This window comes from Gallus gallus, chromosome 8 (genome assembly GCF_016699485.2).
Source record: "Gallus gallus isolate bGalGal1 chromosome 8, bGalGal1.mat.broiler.GRCg7b, whole genome shotgun sequence".
Taxonomy (NCBI): Eukaryota; Metazoa; Chordata; class Aves; order Galliformes; family Phasianidae; genus Gallus; species Gallus gallus.
In genome coordinates, this window is record NC_052539.1 from 28,254,538 (window position 1) to 28,271,394 (window position 16,857).

Below are 16,857 nucleotides of genomic sequence, written 5' to 3' on the forward strand. Positions count from 1 at the left end.
ATAGGGGTGGCCCATCCGCTCCACTGGGCAGCAGCTTGCTGCAGGGTGACCTCATGTTTGCCAGAACCAATTGTGTTTGTGGTGATGTTTTAAGTGCCCTGGGGGTTTGTTTGGGTGTTAAAGACTTCTTAGGACTGTGTAACTGCTTTACAGTAGGAATACTTGTAGCATAACATGTTTATAGGGAACGGGCTTACATCAGTGCTGTTAATGTGTATGTGCTGCAAAAATGTTTATTACGTGTTTTGTAGGTAATGGGTTTCATCTCCATGCCTTTCTTTTGCAGTCTGTTGCCCAGCTGTGCCTGTTAGCACCGTGCAAGTGATGTGGGGCCTTGCTCTGTCCGTGATCCCAAATAAGAATGGGAATTGACTTCTTCCATGGGCACCCTCAGTTGTGCGCTCCTCCATTTCCCCTGCTTCGTCCTCCTGCTGAGCATTCCCTCGTGCTGCTGGCAGCTGTGCATCATGCTTCAGAGCAGGCTGAGGGCCAGGCAGCCCCTGTGTTGTGCAGGCATAGAGCTGAGCAGAAGGGCATTGCGTGCTGAGCATGTGGGGCTTGGAGCACAGGGAGCTCACTGCAGCAAGCTGTAGAGATGCTGTAGTTGTTCCACACCTTGCACCCATAGCTATTTGCTTTGCTTTGTCCGTGGACAGAGGGCCTTACTCAAAAGACACGGAGAAGAGGGGCGATGGCTCCGGGCAAAGCACAGAACAACTAAGGATCAGCATCCTGCCAGCCTTTTCCTACTGATAGACATCTGAGAGCCAGAGTGGAGCAGCCGTGGGACTACAGGTCAGTGGATCAGTGCTATCAGAGCGGCCCAGCCCTGTCTGCGTGTTGTTGGCTACTGTTGCTGTAAACTCTAATAAAAAGTTCCCGCAATAAAATGCCTCAAATGGAAAACTGGGTAATTAGGAGGTCAGAAATTCCGTATTTAAGAACCAACTATATGATCCTTAGCACTTCCTAGCACCACAAGTGTTTTTCCAGCCCCATAATGTTACAGTTAATTAGTTGACACGATGTGCCAGGCGAGTTACGGCGCACTACAGCCTTGAAAGCTCTTTTTTTACCAGTAGCATCGGCAAACAGTCATAACCAGTGGTGAAAAATACACAGCATGTTTTGATCAGGTTTGTAATAATCATTTACGTGTGATTCACCTTAATGGATGTCTGTCTGAAATGCACAGATTCGTTTTATGCCCGAGGTAAGCTTGGATGTTGGTTGTAAAATGCTCAGAATGCAGAGGGAAGCGCGTGGTAATGCATCCCAAATGATCTGTAACTTCAGTCGTGTGTTTAAACGTTGGGCATTTATTGTGAGCCTAATGAGAAAGCCTGGATGTTCCGTGCATATAAAATATATGTCTAGCTACAGTGCTTCCAGGAGCAGCTATTGCCTGTGTCTGCTGACGGGCAGAGCACTGCACAGAGCTCCCATGATGGGGGACCTCTCTTCTGCGGCTGTAACTTAGAAGAGCTGCGGGTTATGTCCTCACCCTACCCGTGTCTTTCAGTGGAGAGGTCTCTAAAGCAGAGATCTGCCCTCTAGAGCTGCAGAAGTCCATTTAAATTGTGGCGTTCAAATTTGTCAGGTTGAAAAAGCTGGTCCCTAATTCTCCCTGGCTGGGGCAGTCTGCAGGTGGCAGGAGCACTCCGTGCCTTCCAAAGCTCAGCTTTCAGCCTCGGTTGTAGTTCATGGGAGGGCAGACAAGAAGGACCTGATGAGAAGCCCGTTCATTTGCTGTATAATTTCACAAGGGGAGATATGGATGCCAAACAGCCGTATTCCAGGACTTAAGATGGATTTAGGGCACATTCTGGTTCCTGATGGAGTGGCCTATAAAGGAGGGGATTTGGGGCGCTTCTGCTTTTTTGAGTAACCCAAGGAGAAAAGCCTTTAATGGGGCCTTTCTCTGACCTCATCCGTGCACTGGTGTGACAGACTGGTCATCCAACAAGGGGGACTTCCTGCAGAAAACCTGAAGCATGTAAAAGATATTTCTAACCAGTTCGGTTTCAAATGTAAATGCTAACAAATTAAAAGCACTGAACAGTTCATGATAATGCTAGAAAAATCTTTCCTGCTGTTTACCAGGTGAGAAGTGCTATCATGGAAATAGAGCGGGACCGATTGCACCACGCAGGGCATCAACCTGTAAAACAAGAGGTGAGAAAAAGAAACTCAGAAGGGATGCTAAGAAGTACAGGCCCCATTTTACAAACTGGGAGTGCCAGTCCAGGAAGGCAAAGCTGAAAGGGCCAAGTTCATTAGGCTCCAGAACTTCATTTGGGGCCCCAGCTCATGCACACGTAGATGCTGTAGGGGGGATCGACCTGCTTTTCCACTACCCAGGGTGGCATCACAGCTCTGTGCAATGGACCACACAGGGGAGGCCCAGTGGAGCTTTGGTGCAAATTAGCACTGATTTATGCTTGCCATTGATTGGTGGGAGTAAAGGCAGACACAGGGGGTTCACAGCTGATTTCAGTCAGCTTCAACACTGCTGCTGACACGGTGTTTTGCAGTGGTAGGACAGGTAAAGAACCTGGATGAAATGCAGTGAAATGGAGAGAGATGCCTTTTACTTTTTCCTCTCCTGCCCCAGATGGCAACTCAAGAGAGCTAGTAGTGGCTTCTGAGGGTAACACAGGGCCACAACGCCGGTGGGTTTGCTGACACCGCTGAGCTGAGGCTACTGTGTTGGTGGCCAGGAGAGGGCATGTCGCTCCTACCTCTCCAGCAGGGAATGGCATCCTGCCGGTTGGCTGCCCTTGCGTTTATGTGGGGCTGTGCCTCCCACCCTGGCCCTGTGCCCTCCCAGCTGCAGATGTGGGGAGCCTCTGAGTGTGCAGTCAGCTGAAACCTGAAGTTTGGAGTTGGCTGACCTGTTCCTTCTGGTTCGTGAAGTTTCTATCAGTGTGGCATACAGAAGAGCAGAAATCACGTCAGTTTTTAATCTGGTCACCTACTTGTGCCTGATGATGCCTACTAGCTACATTTTCAACTAAGGTCTGTAACAGCAGCCCCTGTCTGGAGGGGTACCAGATGTGCAGGCTTTGAGGACCACCACCTCTTCCCAGGGAGTCGTACCTCAGTGCTGCTGGAAGCAGCCAGGTTCTGCAGCTCAAACACGCTGACTTCTCCTCTGCTGTCTCCCACCAGAAGGCAGTCGGTGTTCTTAGCAAAGAGTACAGATGTGAATTTTGCTTCTGGGTTGGCAAAGCGAGTGATCACAGGGTCCAAGCTGCAAGCCAGTGCATGTGTGAGTGATGATACAGGTAAAATTGCATTTGCCTGGAGCGTACTCTTGCTTAAAGTCCGGGGGTAATACAGGCTTGAAAGTGTCATGTATTTTTCATTTTATTCTCTAGATCAGCTCCAAAAGCAATAAATGAGGCAGGGCGTTGTTTTTCTATCAGAACAAAAATCCCAGCCGGAACTAACCAGATATTCTGGTTGCCTAAAATCTGTCCTGTTGCCTGATATTGGGGGTGTGCTTTAATATTGTTATAATATGACTAAATTGCTTTGTGCTGCCACGGGGCTCAGTGGGCTTCCTGCTCCACTGCTTTCTTTATGCAGTCATTATTAATAAACAGTCCAAACTGGCAGCAGTACCAGGCCGTGGGTTAACAAGGAGTAATGAGTATTGGAAAGTGTAATGCTTGTATCGATAGTTAAGCAAGCAAATGACACGGAGTTGTGTGATCTGATGACAATACTGATTAAGCAAAAATGTTTAGCTTCCGTGCTTTCAAATCTATTATTTAAGAACCTTCTTTGAGAAAATTAATTACTTACATGCTGATGCTAAGGTCCCAAATTTCCACTCTGCTTTCACTAGCTGCAGCAAACATGAAGGCTGATTTTGGAGACCACATAATGTCATGAACAACAGTAGTGGTGGAACTGAAAGTTAAAATGGGTGTCTGTGAGTTCTGGTGCCATAAAATAACACTCCAGTCCACAGAGCAGCTCAGGAACGTGTCAGTGGTGAACGGATTCCAAGCGACTTTGTACACAGGGCCCTTGGTGTTTGGGAAGAAACAAAACAGAACTTGGTGTTAGCCTGGAGCTACAGCCTCGTGAGATGGATTTTAAGAGTGCTCTCTGCCCACCGACCTTTCACGGAAATCCCCAACTGTCCTTTGACCTCAGCAGCAAAACCAGCATTGTTTTACAGGCACCCATAGGAAATTAGAATGCAACCAATGTGGTGAGGCAGGACAGGAAGAAAGCATTCGGCTCACTGTCCCTCCCTGAGCTGATGCTGAAAGGACGGCTTCTTGGATGGAGCACAGGCTTGCAAAAAAGGGAGGTGCTGTGCTATTGCAGTTCTGCTACCTCCCCTCCCCAGCCCCCTCACCCCCCCAGAGATAAAGCTATTTAACTCTGGTTTCCAGGACAATCAGATTACTGGTTGTTCTCTTTAAATAATGCCAGAACTAAAGCTTTAAAACAGTTTATACTAGAAGCTTTAATACATTACTTAAAAAAAAGAAAAAGCTTCTAATGTAGAAAGTAATCTTGTAAGTAGATGATGCTTTTTGCTATGGGAACTCATTCCTAATGTAAGAAAAGAAGTTTAGGTTTCTTTTGTTGCAAGTGTTTTGTTTAGGAAATAAAAGAAACCATTAAATTGGTGAAGTTAATTGGATGCTGTTTCTGCTGTCATTACTTTTTCTGTGTATCACTCACCTTATGTCCTCTGTATGTCTTTAGAAACTGCTTATTGCATGAACGAGAACACTTGTGAATAAGACCGTCTTCTGTTCCAGCAAGATAAAGGTAAGTGTCCTGAAATAAAGGTAAAATAACCTAAGCTGGATTAACCCACCTCTCACTTCTACAAAAGTATGTAAAGAGCTGTGTGAGTTTGGGCATTGGTGGTACTCTGGAGGGCTCAGGTGGAGGTGCCAGGATGCTGTGGTTTGGGCTGCCTGTGTGTGTGTTGCAGAGATGGATATGCAGTGTGTCCAGCGGTGCCAGAACCACATTTCCTATGTGTGTTCTCCACCTGTACAGAACAGAGGCTGCAATTTGTGATTCCTGAAACTCTTGTTCTTTTTGTGACTCACGTGGATGAATGCATGAGTTCTTCAAATGCACTCTGGGCAATTAGAATAAATCATCTGGATTATTAGGAGAGGCACAGACATCGGAGTCCTAGACTCAGGAGATGTTCAACAGCTGAATTCTACCAGGTTTGACCAACACAGAGGAAAGCTGCCCCAGGATCTGGCCCAAAGCAAACGTGAGTAATGTGACTGAAACAACATAGCTGTTCACATACACGGATGTTTCTCTACCATCCCTTTTGGATCAAACTGTTACTGGTTAAGGAGCAATTTGTTTCAAAACTTAGTTGCCTTTAAATACCAGCTCCAAATCCCAGACCAGTGCATGTTAAGGCAGCTCCAGAGGAGGCTCTGACCTCTGCAGCACGGTTTCTATGGATAGCACTTCAGCCAGGGTGGACTTTGTGAGCCTACCTTCGGATGGAAGTCGAAGCACATCCCAGCTGCCCACTGGGATATCATAGCTTCGTTTTTCCTTTCTTTCTCACCTGGTAAGTTTTTCCTCTTGCTTCTTGCCCGCTTTATTTTCATCAGATCTGTGCAATTAGCAAGAGGTTTTGTCAGACAGATATGAGTTATTCATAGCACCGTCATATGTTTCAATTGAATGCTCAACAGCTCTTAAATGTTTTGTATATGATAACTATGTATAAAGATCATCACATGAAATAAATAAAAGAAGTAATTGTAATGTCAGGTATTAGCTTTGTGCAGGGGAAATGCTTACCAATGCAACCTAGTCCCTCCTGTATAAACCACTGGGTTATTCGGCCATCTGCTGAGATAGAGATTAATCTCTCCCTCTTGTTACCTTCTCTTGTGCCTATATCCCACTCCACCCACTTCAGTTGCCATACAGGACCTGTATGTTTAGCTGAACATTCCCTGGCAGAAAAAAATGCAAAGATAAACCACATATCAACAAGGTCAAGACAGTACTTCTGAAAAATAACTGATTTCCTGTTTTGTACTGAGTGATAAGGATTATGACAAATGCTATTCAGCTTTTCATAAAAACATAGAAATGTACATATTTCCTAACGTTCTCTTTACATTAGGACATATTTATTTTACCAAACATGTTTTATATTCAGTTCTGAGTGTTTATAAAGGAATTTCTAGCCAGAACTAGAAAATAATGACAAAAGTTGGAAATAAAAAACTATGCAACATCCATGAGCATTCACAAGCCTTTAGTGAGTGCTATTGTCATTGAATCACAGCATGGCCTGGGTTGAAAAGCACCACAGTGCTCATCAGTTCCAACCCCCTGCTGTGTGCAGGGTCACCAACCACCAGCCCAGGCTGCCCAGAGCCACATCCAGCCTGGCCTTGAATGCCTGCAGGGATGGGGCATCCACAGCCTCCTTGGGCAACCTGTATTAGTCACACAGCAAAAAACAAATAATGGATATTCACAACTGAGAAGCTAAGACATGACCGAGGTGGGAGATGACAGCATATTGTAACCTTACCTACTGTGGAAAACCGTAGTGGAGTCAGAACTCTGTACGTCGTAGACCACGATGGTACCATTGTACATCCCAACAGCTAAAAGGTTTGGGGTTGCCATAGAAAAATCCAGTGCAGTAACACCATGCTCACACTGGAAAATACGCTCTGGCCACTGACCAGTAGAGAAACACAAGAACATTTTCGGTTAGTTTCTTAATTTACATTGGTCTTCTCAATGTGGGATACTGAACTGCTAGGTAGTGCTGGAAAACACAAGTGCTGGTGGCCAGAGTGGGTGCCTCTGCACAGAAATTGGAGGCTATGTTCTGAGTGATTCAGTCCATTGTTTCTTCCTCCAACTGATAAAGTTAGGGGGAAAAAAATGAGGCTTATGCAGCAATATGGCACTGTAAAGTAAGTTAGATGAGCCTATTCCCAACCAACTAACTAAAAATCAAGTTCTCTAAGATTCCGTGATAGGAGTATAGCGGTGTTTTGGAAAGTTCCTCCAGTTGTTTTCTGTCTTGCCCTTGGAAGGCAAGTGCCTTGCTAATTACAGTAATTTAGCTGAAGATACAATTTAATTGCTTTAGGCAAACATGTTGTTTTTCCATATTACCAAAGAATTGATTCTGCTCTGTTGTAACGTGAAACCCTTTAAGTCACTGAACTCCTGAGAAGGGAGATAGAGAAGTGTTGGTTTGCAAAGAACTGTGTTTCAGTGTGTGCACCAGCTCTTACTCCCTCAGTGTAGGCACTTGAGGACAACATTAAATGTTTCATTTGCTTTTTTATTTGCTCTGATTTTGTAGGATTTTGTTGTACAACAGAAAATGGATTGGAAAGGATAATCCTTAAATTTAAAATACAGATGTATTGTAATCAGAATTTACAAGCACTGAACAAGTGGTGTATATGTTTAGAAAAGCAAAAAGTAAATTGATTTTTTTTTTTTTTTGCACTTGTTGTCCTTGAGGCTTTCCCAGTCTACTACAAAAATCTTTGCAGAAAGGTCTGCAAACCTGGATCTACCCATAATAGTAATGAATCTGATTTACAATCTTGGGTAGGTCACTCTAGGGGTTGAAAATGGGATGTAGAGGGCTGCACTGTTAACTTGCCTGAAATAGACTGGTATTACCCAAGAGCTGCAACCATCTGTTAGCTGTTTGGTGGCCTACACACAATGAGGGCAGTTTATGCAAACAGGCACCCATGTTACAGAGCCTCCAGCACCTCTGTTGGCACTGTTAGCTGAGAGGGCTGACAGGCACAGGAACCAAACCCCATCCTACAGGCACACAGCTAGGCACTGCAGTCAAAATCAGTTTTCCAGAATGGTGTGTTTTGGGTTCCCAAATTCAGCTTTACTTGCCAGTTCTTTGGTTTTGGTCTTTGTATTTTTTAAAGGGGAAATGGATGAAGCAGAAACAGCACAGCAGATGAATGCACAGAAGAAGAAAGAAGGCAAAATCATTGCTTCTGTTACCATTGGGTTCTTCAGCGACCAGCAGCATGCCAAGCCTTCCTTCTGTTCTTTAAAGTCAAACGCTCCATAACCAACAGCTAAAAGATCCTAAAACCACAGATTAACAGACAGATCACAGTTTAACTTCATGTTCAGTATATTTTTAAAAGGCAACTTTCTGCTAGCAGTGGCTCTGAATGCAAAGCTTGGAAGTGTGCTCATGTTCTACCCAAGTAGAACCTAACATAAGAACAGAATTTCTAGAGAAGTGGAAACTGGTTGAACAAAAAGAGTATTGGTAGTCACTATCAGTTGTTTGCTGCCCTTTTCCCTCCCTAAGGCCTTTTTAAAAATATCCCTTACTAAAGATGAATACACAGCATTTTGTGACCTTAAATGTGCAGTCTTTAATAGGATATGTTGCAGCAATTGCACTCCTCTTTCCCAGTGTTAGCTATAGAAGGTGCTTCAATGGTCACCTCAAACTCCTACCTTTCAGCTGCTGATGATAGGATCTAATAAATTTAATTCACTCTTTTCCATAAGGAAGAGTAAAGAAACAGCAGCAAGACTTCAGTCTTCAGCTCCATTCAATTATTTTTTCCTACATGAACCAATCAGTTGGTGAAGCTAACACTTAAAAAGCAGGTATTTGTTTGCTCTAAAATTCCAAGGCTTCAGTATATAAGGGTGTCCAACTCTACACCAGACCCTTAGATGGTGCATTAACCTTATGACACAGTCATTATTTTCTCTTTCTTCTTGTGGAGCAGTCATAGTGGATTTATGCTTCTCATCATTCCCCGCTTTTTACCTTTCTTCTGCACATTATTTCTGTAGCAGCCATAAGAGAGCTCTGTTGGAAAAAGTTTCCATTTCAGCTTCCCATACAGACAAGGTTTATTCTCTTAATCCTGTTGGTCAGGCTACCACCTGTGATGTATGGGGGACCAATTAAAGCTGTTGTGATACGTTTGTAGCAAAAACCTAGTGCGGCTGCCCAGCCTGAGGAATAAGGCAGCAATACTGTTACATGAAAGGATGAAATACAAGTGGTGTGATGCAAACATAACCAATCTGACCAGGGATGTGTGCAAAAATGTATATAGTAAAATCAGGAGTTCATTTACACTGAAAATTATGTAGACATTTTACAAACAGCTTAGAAAAAGTCATTTGTTAGCTCACCAGGTTTACTTTGCTCCAAGCCATGCTGCTCACATTGTGCTGGTGAGTTAAATCACACCTATAGGACCACAGTTGTTCCAAACTGGGAGGTACCATTTCTTCTGAGGCTTTATTTAGCTCTGACAGAATTGATGGGTCAGTAAGCGTTCCCTTCTGCTCTTTCTTATCCATCTTTTCCCTGTCATGCTCTTCCTGCTCAGCTTCTTCTATAGCAGCTAATGTGCTGCCAGCCCCCAATGTGACAAGAGGATCTAAAATGCATAAGTAGGGTAGAATCTGAGTAGTACCACTTCATTTAGTTAACTCCAGTTGTTCACATCAGAAGAAAAATTTGCACTTTCAGCAAATATCTTGCAGGGAAAAAAAATAGATGAAAGAATTGAGCAATTAAGATACCTTTGCTACTAAAATAGTGGCTAAGGTGGCAGTAGGGACAGAGAAGATACCAGTTATGTTCAAGGCATTTCAAGTTCCTTCACAACTCTCTATGCCATGGAAAGATATGAAACAGTGAAAGCAGTCTGATTTCTTCAGATTGATTATGTATATATTGAAAGTCCTGTAAAAGGTACAGTACTACTTAGCTCTTGGGCCCAGGTAATGCCTCTTACAGACTTCAGTGACTGCACTTTGTTAGACACCAAAGAGAGTAAAATTTCTGTCTACTTTCTATCTAGGTCAATTACTTAAAAAAATATAAGGCATTACAATGCAAAATAATAATAATAATGATAATAATAAATGGTGGGAGAAATAGCTGAATGAATCTGTATCTGAGCTGCCAGGAAATAATTCTGACTGATATTTTGAGGTCTCAGTTTGCTGCAATAAGGGAAATGAGCCAGCTCAGAATTCATGAATTCAGTTCTTCCACCAAGTATTGGTGGGATATCTGTATATCCAGATATATATATCTGTATAACCAAGTATTGTAGGGATATCTGTTACAGAGAGTATAAAGCTGCCCCATTCAGGTTAATGTCTCATAAACTCTTTTGTCTATTTCTCAAATGGCTGGTCATCTGTGAAGACCTTCAGTGAGATATATATTTCTTTGATTCTCCATAGCATACAAAGCCTTGTGATGAAAATGGGGTTGCTGGTAAGAAACTTACCGATAAGGACAGGAAACTGTCGATAAGCTGCGAGTTTGTGTTGGAAAATATTCTCCATCAGAATCCTCTCCATGAAAAATACATTCTGCTGAAAGTTTTCTGATCTTAACGTAGCTTCTGTGTGGCATTTCTCCTCATGGACCCTGGCAAGACCAGCACTTTCCAAAATGGTCATAGAAGTTATGCTGCCTGACAACAGGTGAGATCAGAAAATATGGTTTTAACATGATACTATTATGCACATAAAAGTCAAAGGGATAAGGTGTCTCTTCCTCCCCCTGAAAAAAAGTATAGCAAAATCTATCATCATCAAAAAAATACTTCCACTATTACCTTTTTCTTGCTTTAGTGTTTTTTTTTTCATTGTTCAAATATTCAGTATGATACTTCTGGATTCTTTGCACAATTTATGTCTTGCTTCTACTGTCCAATGTAACTTAGTATCATCAAATTTTGGTACTTTCTGTCTTTGTTGAAGATCAGTTATGAAAATGTATGCTATGCACCATTTAGAAGGATGAAAAAGCTAAAGAAATGTAAACCTCCCAGAAAAATGTTACCTCTCTCAGCAGCTGCAGATGTAGCCCGGTCTTTAGTCATAACAGAGGTGCTCCTCTTCTCAGCAGGGGCTCTGCTGCCTTCTGCTTTTGAGGTAGGTTCTACTTGTGATGTGTTATCGTACAAGTCACACGTAGTGACCACTATCCCTAGAAATGAGTTACACCATATTATGTAAGCCCCTTGTGTCTGTGTGTTGTTATCAAGAACTGCAGCTGAGCAAAGATTTACTCTTTATGCCATACACCCAACTGTTTGGCAGAGGAGCTTCAAAACTGAGAGTCAGATAGCAGCCTTGTCTGTGTGTGACTGGCTCTTCAAACGTGGGTTGGAACGAGCCCTGCCAGTGCTGAAGGCACACTAAAGGGGAAGATAAGTTTTCAGACCAGATAATATTTATTTTACTTCTCCTTTTGATATATTGCCTTCTTTTCCACTTGTTTTCTAGTAAAGAACACAGAAATGTTTGGAATAGCATTCCCCATTGTTTTCTTTGGCCTCCCACATAAACGTATCCATAGTGAGGCTAATCTCAGTACCCATATCCAAAACCTTGATATTCCTCTATGATAGTCTTAGAGCCTTGAGCTTGAACATTTTGTAAAGTTGCATTTTACCAGGAGGCTTCCACAACTTTCTGCTTTCCTCAGGATTTTAAATGTTAGAACAAAGGTTCTCTTCTTTGCATTATGGCAAATAGAAATAGAAACCCATGTCACTGAAAAGTTAGGGGAGAAAAAAGGGAAACTATATCCTTTTATATTTCAAGAGCGTGGTATAAACAAAATGTCACAAAACCCAACTGGCAAGGGAACTGTGTTGTAAATGGGAGACTGCTTTTATTTAATACTCTTTCCTATATAGTTCCTATATGGTCAGAGCTTACCTTTATCCTCCATGATGATTTTGTCACATTGTACTTCCTTGTTCTTTGCAGCTCCATTAATGGTTTGCATCATTTTCTCTACAAAGCGATCGTTACCAGGTCTGTTTTTGCAAATGTCAACATAAATCTTATTACGCTCCCTTGAAAAGAAAATATGTGTAATTGACTTTCTGAAAAACATTTGCATTCAGCTTCTCAAATTATGTTACCACAAGTTGAGCAGAAAACTATGCTCCATGTCATATGTTTACTGCTTGGGGTTTTTTTGTGTGTTTGGAGATTTTGTTTCATTCCACATATCATCTTTCAGCAGCTGCTTCTCACCTTGCGATGCTGTTCTAGCACAGAAAAGCAGAGAGGGGCTGTAGTAAAAATCCCCACTCCAACTACTTTTGGTCTTTGGTGGAATTTGGTTCAGAAATATGTGGCTCTCATCACTTAGAAATGAAGGGCAGCGCATCCAAAAGACAAAAAGGAATTAGTAGGTTTCCATTTCATCCAGCACTCAGGACTGTAGGAATGGTCAGTGGGGACAGTGAGGCTTTTTGTACTCTCTGAGTTTTAATATCCTGACAGCAGATATGGATTATACCAGGCCTTAATCCACTAGCAGTTTTCTGCACTCGGGAGGAGTCACTGTCCATTCCCATACAGCCCAGTATGGATTCAGACAAAAATGAGTGGCAAACTGGAGCAGTCAAAACACCGAACCCATCTGTGAGCTGCCTGTTAGAGTCCCTGTGGTCAGGAGAAATTAGGTTTGCTGAGCATAGTATATGCATGTATGCTATTACAAGTATACATACAGAACTCTTGCAGCATCTTCTGATTCTACAGACACCACAACAGGTGGCAAGTCCAACATCCGGAGAGTTTCTGTCTCTGTGAGATAAATATCCACTCTCTTGTCTAAGTCTTCTTCTGTCAGTTGTTCTTTTATCTCCTCTTGCCTCACCTGTACATCTGACAAGTTATAGGAGGTTAACAAGCGAGACTTCTTCTGCTCTCACTTCAAAAGAAGGCAAATTAATCCTGGAGGCACCATTATAAGCAGGAGCCAAAACTTGTGAGGCCCTGGGTGTCTCACAAATCTCAGTGCTCCAAAGAACAGTTTAAATCTACAATTGTACAGTGTGTGTTCCTTACCAGGTAAGCTAACAGCTGTGTCTTGTAGAGAGTCAGGTTCTGCTGTTCCATCTAGCATGGACTCTGGTATTGACATGGTTGATTTAGAAATTCTGCTGCTTTCTGATGTCCTTCAATAACAAAGAAATAAGCTGAAATGGTATGTGAGAGTCCAGACTTCAGTTAGCAAAATGCTACAAAAACAGCAGTGTTGTTATCAGGATAAACCACAGAGGACTTTGTGATAGCATGTACAGGAATGCTTGCCTTGTAAAAGAAGTCATAGAAGGCTTTGCAAAGAAAATAATGAAAAGGATGGAAAAAGACTTAAAAAGGAAGAATTCATCCAACAGCATATCCTGAGGCATTAAATAGCTGATGGAAAAGAGGCTGCTGAGCTCTCAGATTCACTCTTAACATACAATAATGTGACATGTTGGTTACCTGCTGAGTGATAATACATACATACAGAGAGCACAGTTCTCCACTGGAATTAAGATCCTTTGGGGCTTTGCATGTGCTGAAACATCTTTGAAATGCACACAAAACTGATTTCAAGGGATCAGCTTGTTAAAAAATACAGATAATGTTCACAGATGGGATGGCCATGATGATAACCAGAAGTAAAAACTCAAATCTGATGTAGAGTTGGGAGGTTTTTAAAGCAGATTTCTCTTCCTCAAAAGCTGAGTGTGAGCAATTATAATTATACAAGGGGCATTTGATGTGACATTCTTACGACTTGTGTTTAATCCTAAGGTAAAACCACTTCATTCTATCTTTTAAATGAGAGCCCATCTCCAAAAAGGATGTCTTTTTTAATTTACCATCTATTTTTAAGCCATTTTTTGTGTATATTGGCCCCTGCTCAATATCCCTGACTCTAGGATTATCCCTCATGATAAGCCACCTTAGGGAGCATGACAAAAAGTGCTTTCAAAGAGCAGTCAATTTTGCTCAAAAATTGCAATGGCATTAACTTTGCCAAAGGAAAGAATGAATAATACTTCTTTTTGTTTAGCTTGTGGGATTTTTCCAGTGCTGACTTGACTTGTCTTTTTAGTTTGCGTGAGTAAATACATAGCATCTTCTCTCCATTAAATGTGACTGTGTACACACCATCTGATAAAGCAATGTCATTCACTGTTTTTCATTTTTAAACAAATTGTTTTTTACCTTCTTTCACATAAATTACCTGAATTGTTACCCAGAAGATAAACCTTGTCTATTCCCTCTGTACTGAAGATTTGGCTCCAATAAGTAATGAAACATGTAGTTTAGCAGCTGTAACTCAAGAGTTTTGAAATAGATGCATATGTGTACACAGAGGTGAGTTACTTAAATTAATTTAAAAGAGAGAATTCTAATTATGCTAGCAGTATTTTGAATATCTGAACTGACAAAATCGGGGTTTTAAAACAGGGTTGTTGATACTTCAGAAGTATCACTGACAGGCAAAATAGTGTAAAACGGATCTGTAACTTGTCAGTGAAACCAGACCTTATGTTTCCAGAGCATTTCTCTATACCCAGAGCCAAACACGTGTTTGCAGGCCTAACCCTTACAAAATCTGTAGAGTGGTTGTCTGCATTTCTGTTCTGTGACCATCGCTGAAAATGGTCCATTCTGCAGTGTTACACAGTATTACACAGAAAAATATGCATTAGGAAGGAGAATTTGAACACAGTGAGAAATCTTACAGCAGCGTGTGGTGCGGTGTGCTTTCAACTGCACGTATTAGCATTTCAGCAAGTAGCTGAAAGCACAGAATCAGTCTCAGTCACAAGTAATGATAAATTCCACCTGTTCTGTTTGTTACTATGCCTCAAATTTCAAAGGATGACTATGACAGGTAAATGTGTATATTTTAGCAACACAGTATTAGCACTGCATCATTATTCCACCTCTTGTTCTCTCTGCAGAGCAGATGTGTGACTGCTGCAGGATAGGTGTCTGTGAGATATGAGTTAAGAGACAGCAATTAATGGACTAACCTTGAGCGTGGGGCTACAAAACTATCATCCTCTCCTAATGACTAATGTATGGAGAAAGGGAGAAAAACTGACCCTGTGGCTCCCGAGTAATCGCTCAGTGCCAGGAGCTTGCTTTGTTTGGATGCAGCAGTTATTGGATCTGGATGGAAGAGTGGATGGGGTGTCACATCCTTTCCTTCGTCATCAAAAACCTGAAGAAATATTTAAATAATAAGAGCAACGTCACTGTCTTCTCAAAGCAAAAGGCAGTCATGACACACGCAACATTTTGTCTTATCTTGAACAAAAAGAAGACCCCGATCCAGGCAGGACACAGAGGTATTCACCCTCCTTGACAGAACAGGAAACCCTGTTGTGCAAATGGTGCCTAATATACACCACCAGTGTGAACAAAGAGGGGTTGATCCCCACTTTCCCTTTAGGATTCAGCCTTGAAAAGACTCTCATCTGCGCTTGGGTCTTCCTTGGAGCTGTCTTTACAGAAATGATGCAAAATATCTGAGAAAATTTATGTCTGTCCCTGTTGTCTTCCCTGACTTATTTATCCTATGACTACCAAGAGTGCCTCATTGTAATTTGTGCCAAATTAGTACAGCAAAAGCAACTAGAGAAACTGCAATGTGTCTTTTTTGTATGATACTGCTCAAAATATCATTTTACTCTAAGAAATTCAGTACGGTCTTTAAACAGAACTCTCAGATAATGTTATGAGAATCTTCTGTTTTTCAGGTAAAGGCATATAAATGCTACAGCCAACATCTCGTATAGATTTGAAAGCAAGTAGTTCTCAAATTAGGAGCACTGTTACTTTAAACTGCTTACCTTCAAATGAACACATACTGACTTGTGAAAAAGAACGTTATACTGTGTCTGGACACTTCTTTTCAAATAACTTGCTTTAAAATTGTGTTTCTGTTAATTCAAGTGGAAGGTATGGTTGGCTTATCTCACTGACTTCTGGAAGGCTCTCAAGACAGGAGTTCACCCCCAGAAAACAGAAAAAAAAAACCCACCACTAATAAAAAGTTTTTAAACATAGCAAACCAAGGCAAACCGTGTTAGTCTGTGGGTTTTTAAACCATGGAGAAACAAGTGTGCCTAACTGCTTTGTTTTTATTCTTGCAGATCAGTTTTGGGCACTGATGCTCAAGCTGTGGGTGTCCCCATTCATGGCAGAGAAGTGGGACCAGATGGCCTTTAAAGGCACCTCCCAGCTCAAACGGCTGTGTGATACTATAGTTGTCATTTCAGACTGGGCTAAGCTCTTGGATCCTTTCCTTTCTCCACAACTCTTCAGCTCCAGCCGTGTCTTTGCTTTCCTCTTCCCTCTCCCCCTCCAACCCTCACTGCTTTTAGGCTCCACAGGAACTCCCATGGGAGGTGCTCTGGTACCAACGCCCGCAGCCTCTCACCCTCACATCGCGCTGCCTGTGCTCCTGGGCCGCCTTCTGCACAGCTGTGCCGGTGGAGGTGGGGACGTGGCTGCTGCCTTCGATGTACACCTGCTTTCGGCTGCCAAAGGTGGCCCTCAATCTCTGTCTCGCTCTGAAAACCAGAAGTGGTTTCAAATCACAAAATACAGTCAACAACAGAATACGATGAACAAAATTACCTATTCTTTAATTTTCGTTTAAACCGTTCAGGATGGTATAGTAACGGGATATGAAACAGTAAAGGAATAATGTAATTCCTTCAGGAAGATCTCCACTTGGCTTCTAAGGAGGCTTTCTCAGTGGTAAGGAGGAGCGAGGTGGACAGGGCTGGGGAAAACTACGGTAAAGCAGAAATGTCAAAGGCGTTATGCTGCTGTCTGGGGCTGTAATACCAAACGGGAACCGAGGAGCAGCTGAGACCCGTCCTGAGATTTCCCGAACGAGTCTCCGCTGCTCCTCCGGGGGGGGTCGCGGCCGCGCACTCACACGGAGAACCGCCGCGCTCCGCCCGTGCCCGGCATGGCGGCGCTGCTCGGAGGGGGCAGCGC

The 16,857-nt window shown here is 42.6% G+C and overlaps 1 protein-coding gene across 1 annotated transcript; it reads right to left on the bottom strand.

Annotated features, from left to right (window-relative positions):
• Window positions 1-1,299: 1,299 nt before the first annotated feature.
• WDR78 (WD repeat domain 78) lies at window positions 1,300-16,843 on the bottom strand. Its single transcript, XM_426670.8, has 17 exons — window positions 16,796-16,843; window positions 16,289-16,421; window positions 14,949-15,067; window positions 12,904-13,013; window positions 12,564-12,720; window positions 11,758-11,897; window positions 10,874-11,020; window positions 10,314-10,502; window positions 9,199-9,449; window positions 8,032-8,118; window positions 6,563-6,714; window positions 5,815-5,972; window positions 5,502-5,623; window positions 4,708-4,806; window positions 3,811-4,037; window positions 3,100-3,253; window positions 1,300-2,161 (listed from the first exon to the last, which is right to left on the bottom strand). Exons 1-17 carry the CDS (start codon window positions 16,828-16,830, stop codon window positions 2,117-2,119), a joined length of 2,325 nt encoding a protein of 774 aa, XP_426670.6. The 5' UTR covers window positions 16,831-16,843; the 3' UTR covers window positions 1,300-2,116.
• Between the last annotated feature and the right edge of the window lie 14 nt (window positions 16,844-16,857).

Bases quoted from the DNA above. Each gene is read 5' to 3' on its own strand.
- WDR78 (XM_426670.8), bottom strand. From the start codon at position 16,830: ATGCCGGGCACGGGCGGAGCGCGGCGGTTCTCCGT. The intron at 16,422-16,795 runs GTGAGTGCGCGG...TCTGGTTTTCAG, and splicing joins GGAGCGCGGCGGTTCTCCGT to AGCGAGACAGAGATTGAGGG. The intron at 2,162-3,099 runs GTACGACTCCCT...CTTGTTTTACAG, and splicing joins CTGCTTCCAGCAGCACTGAG to GTTGATGCCCTGCGTGGTGC.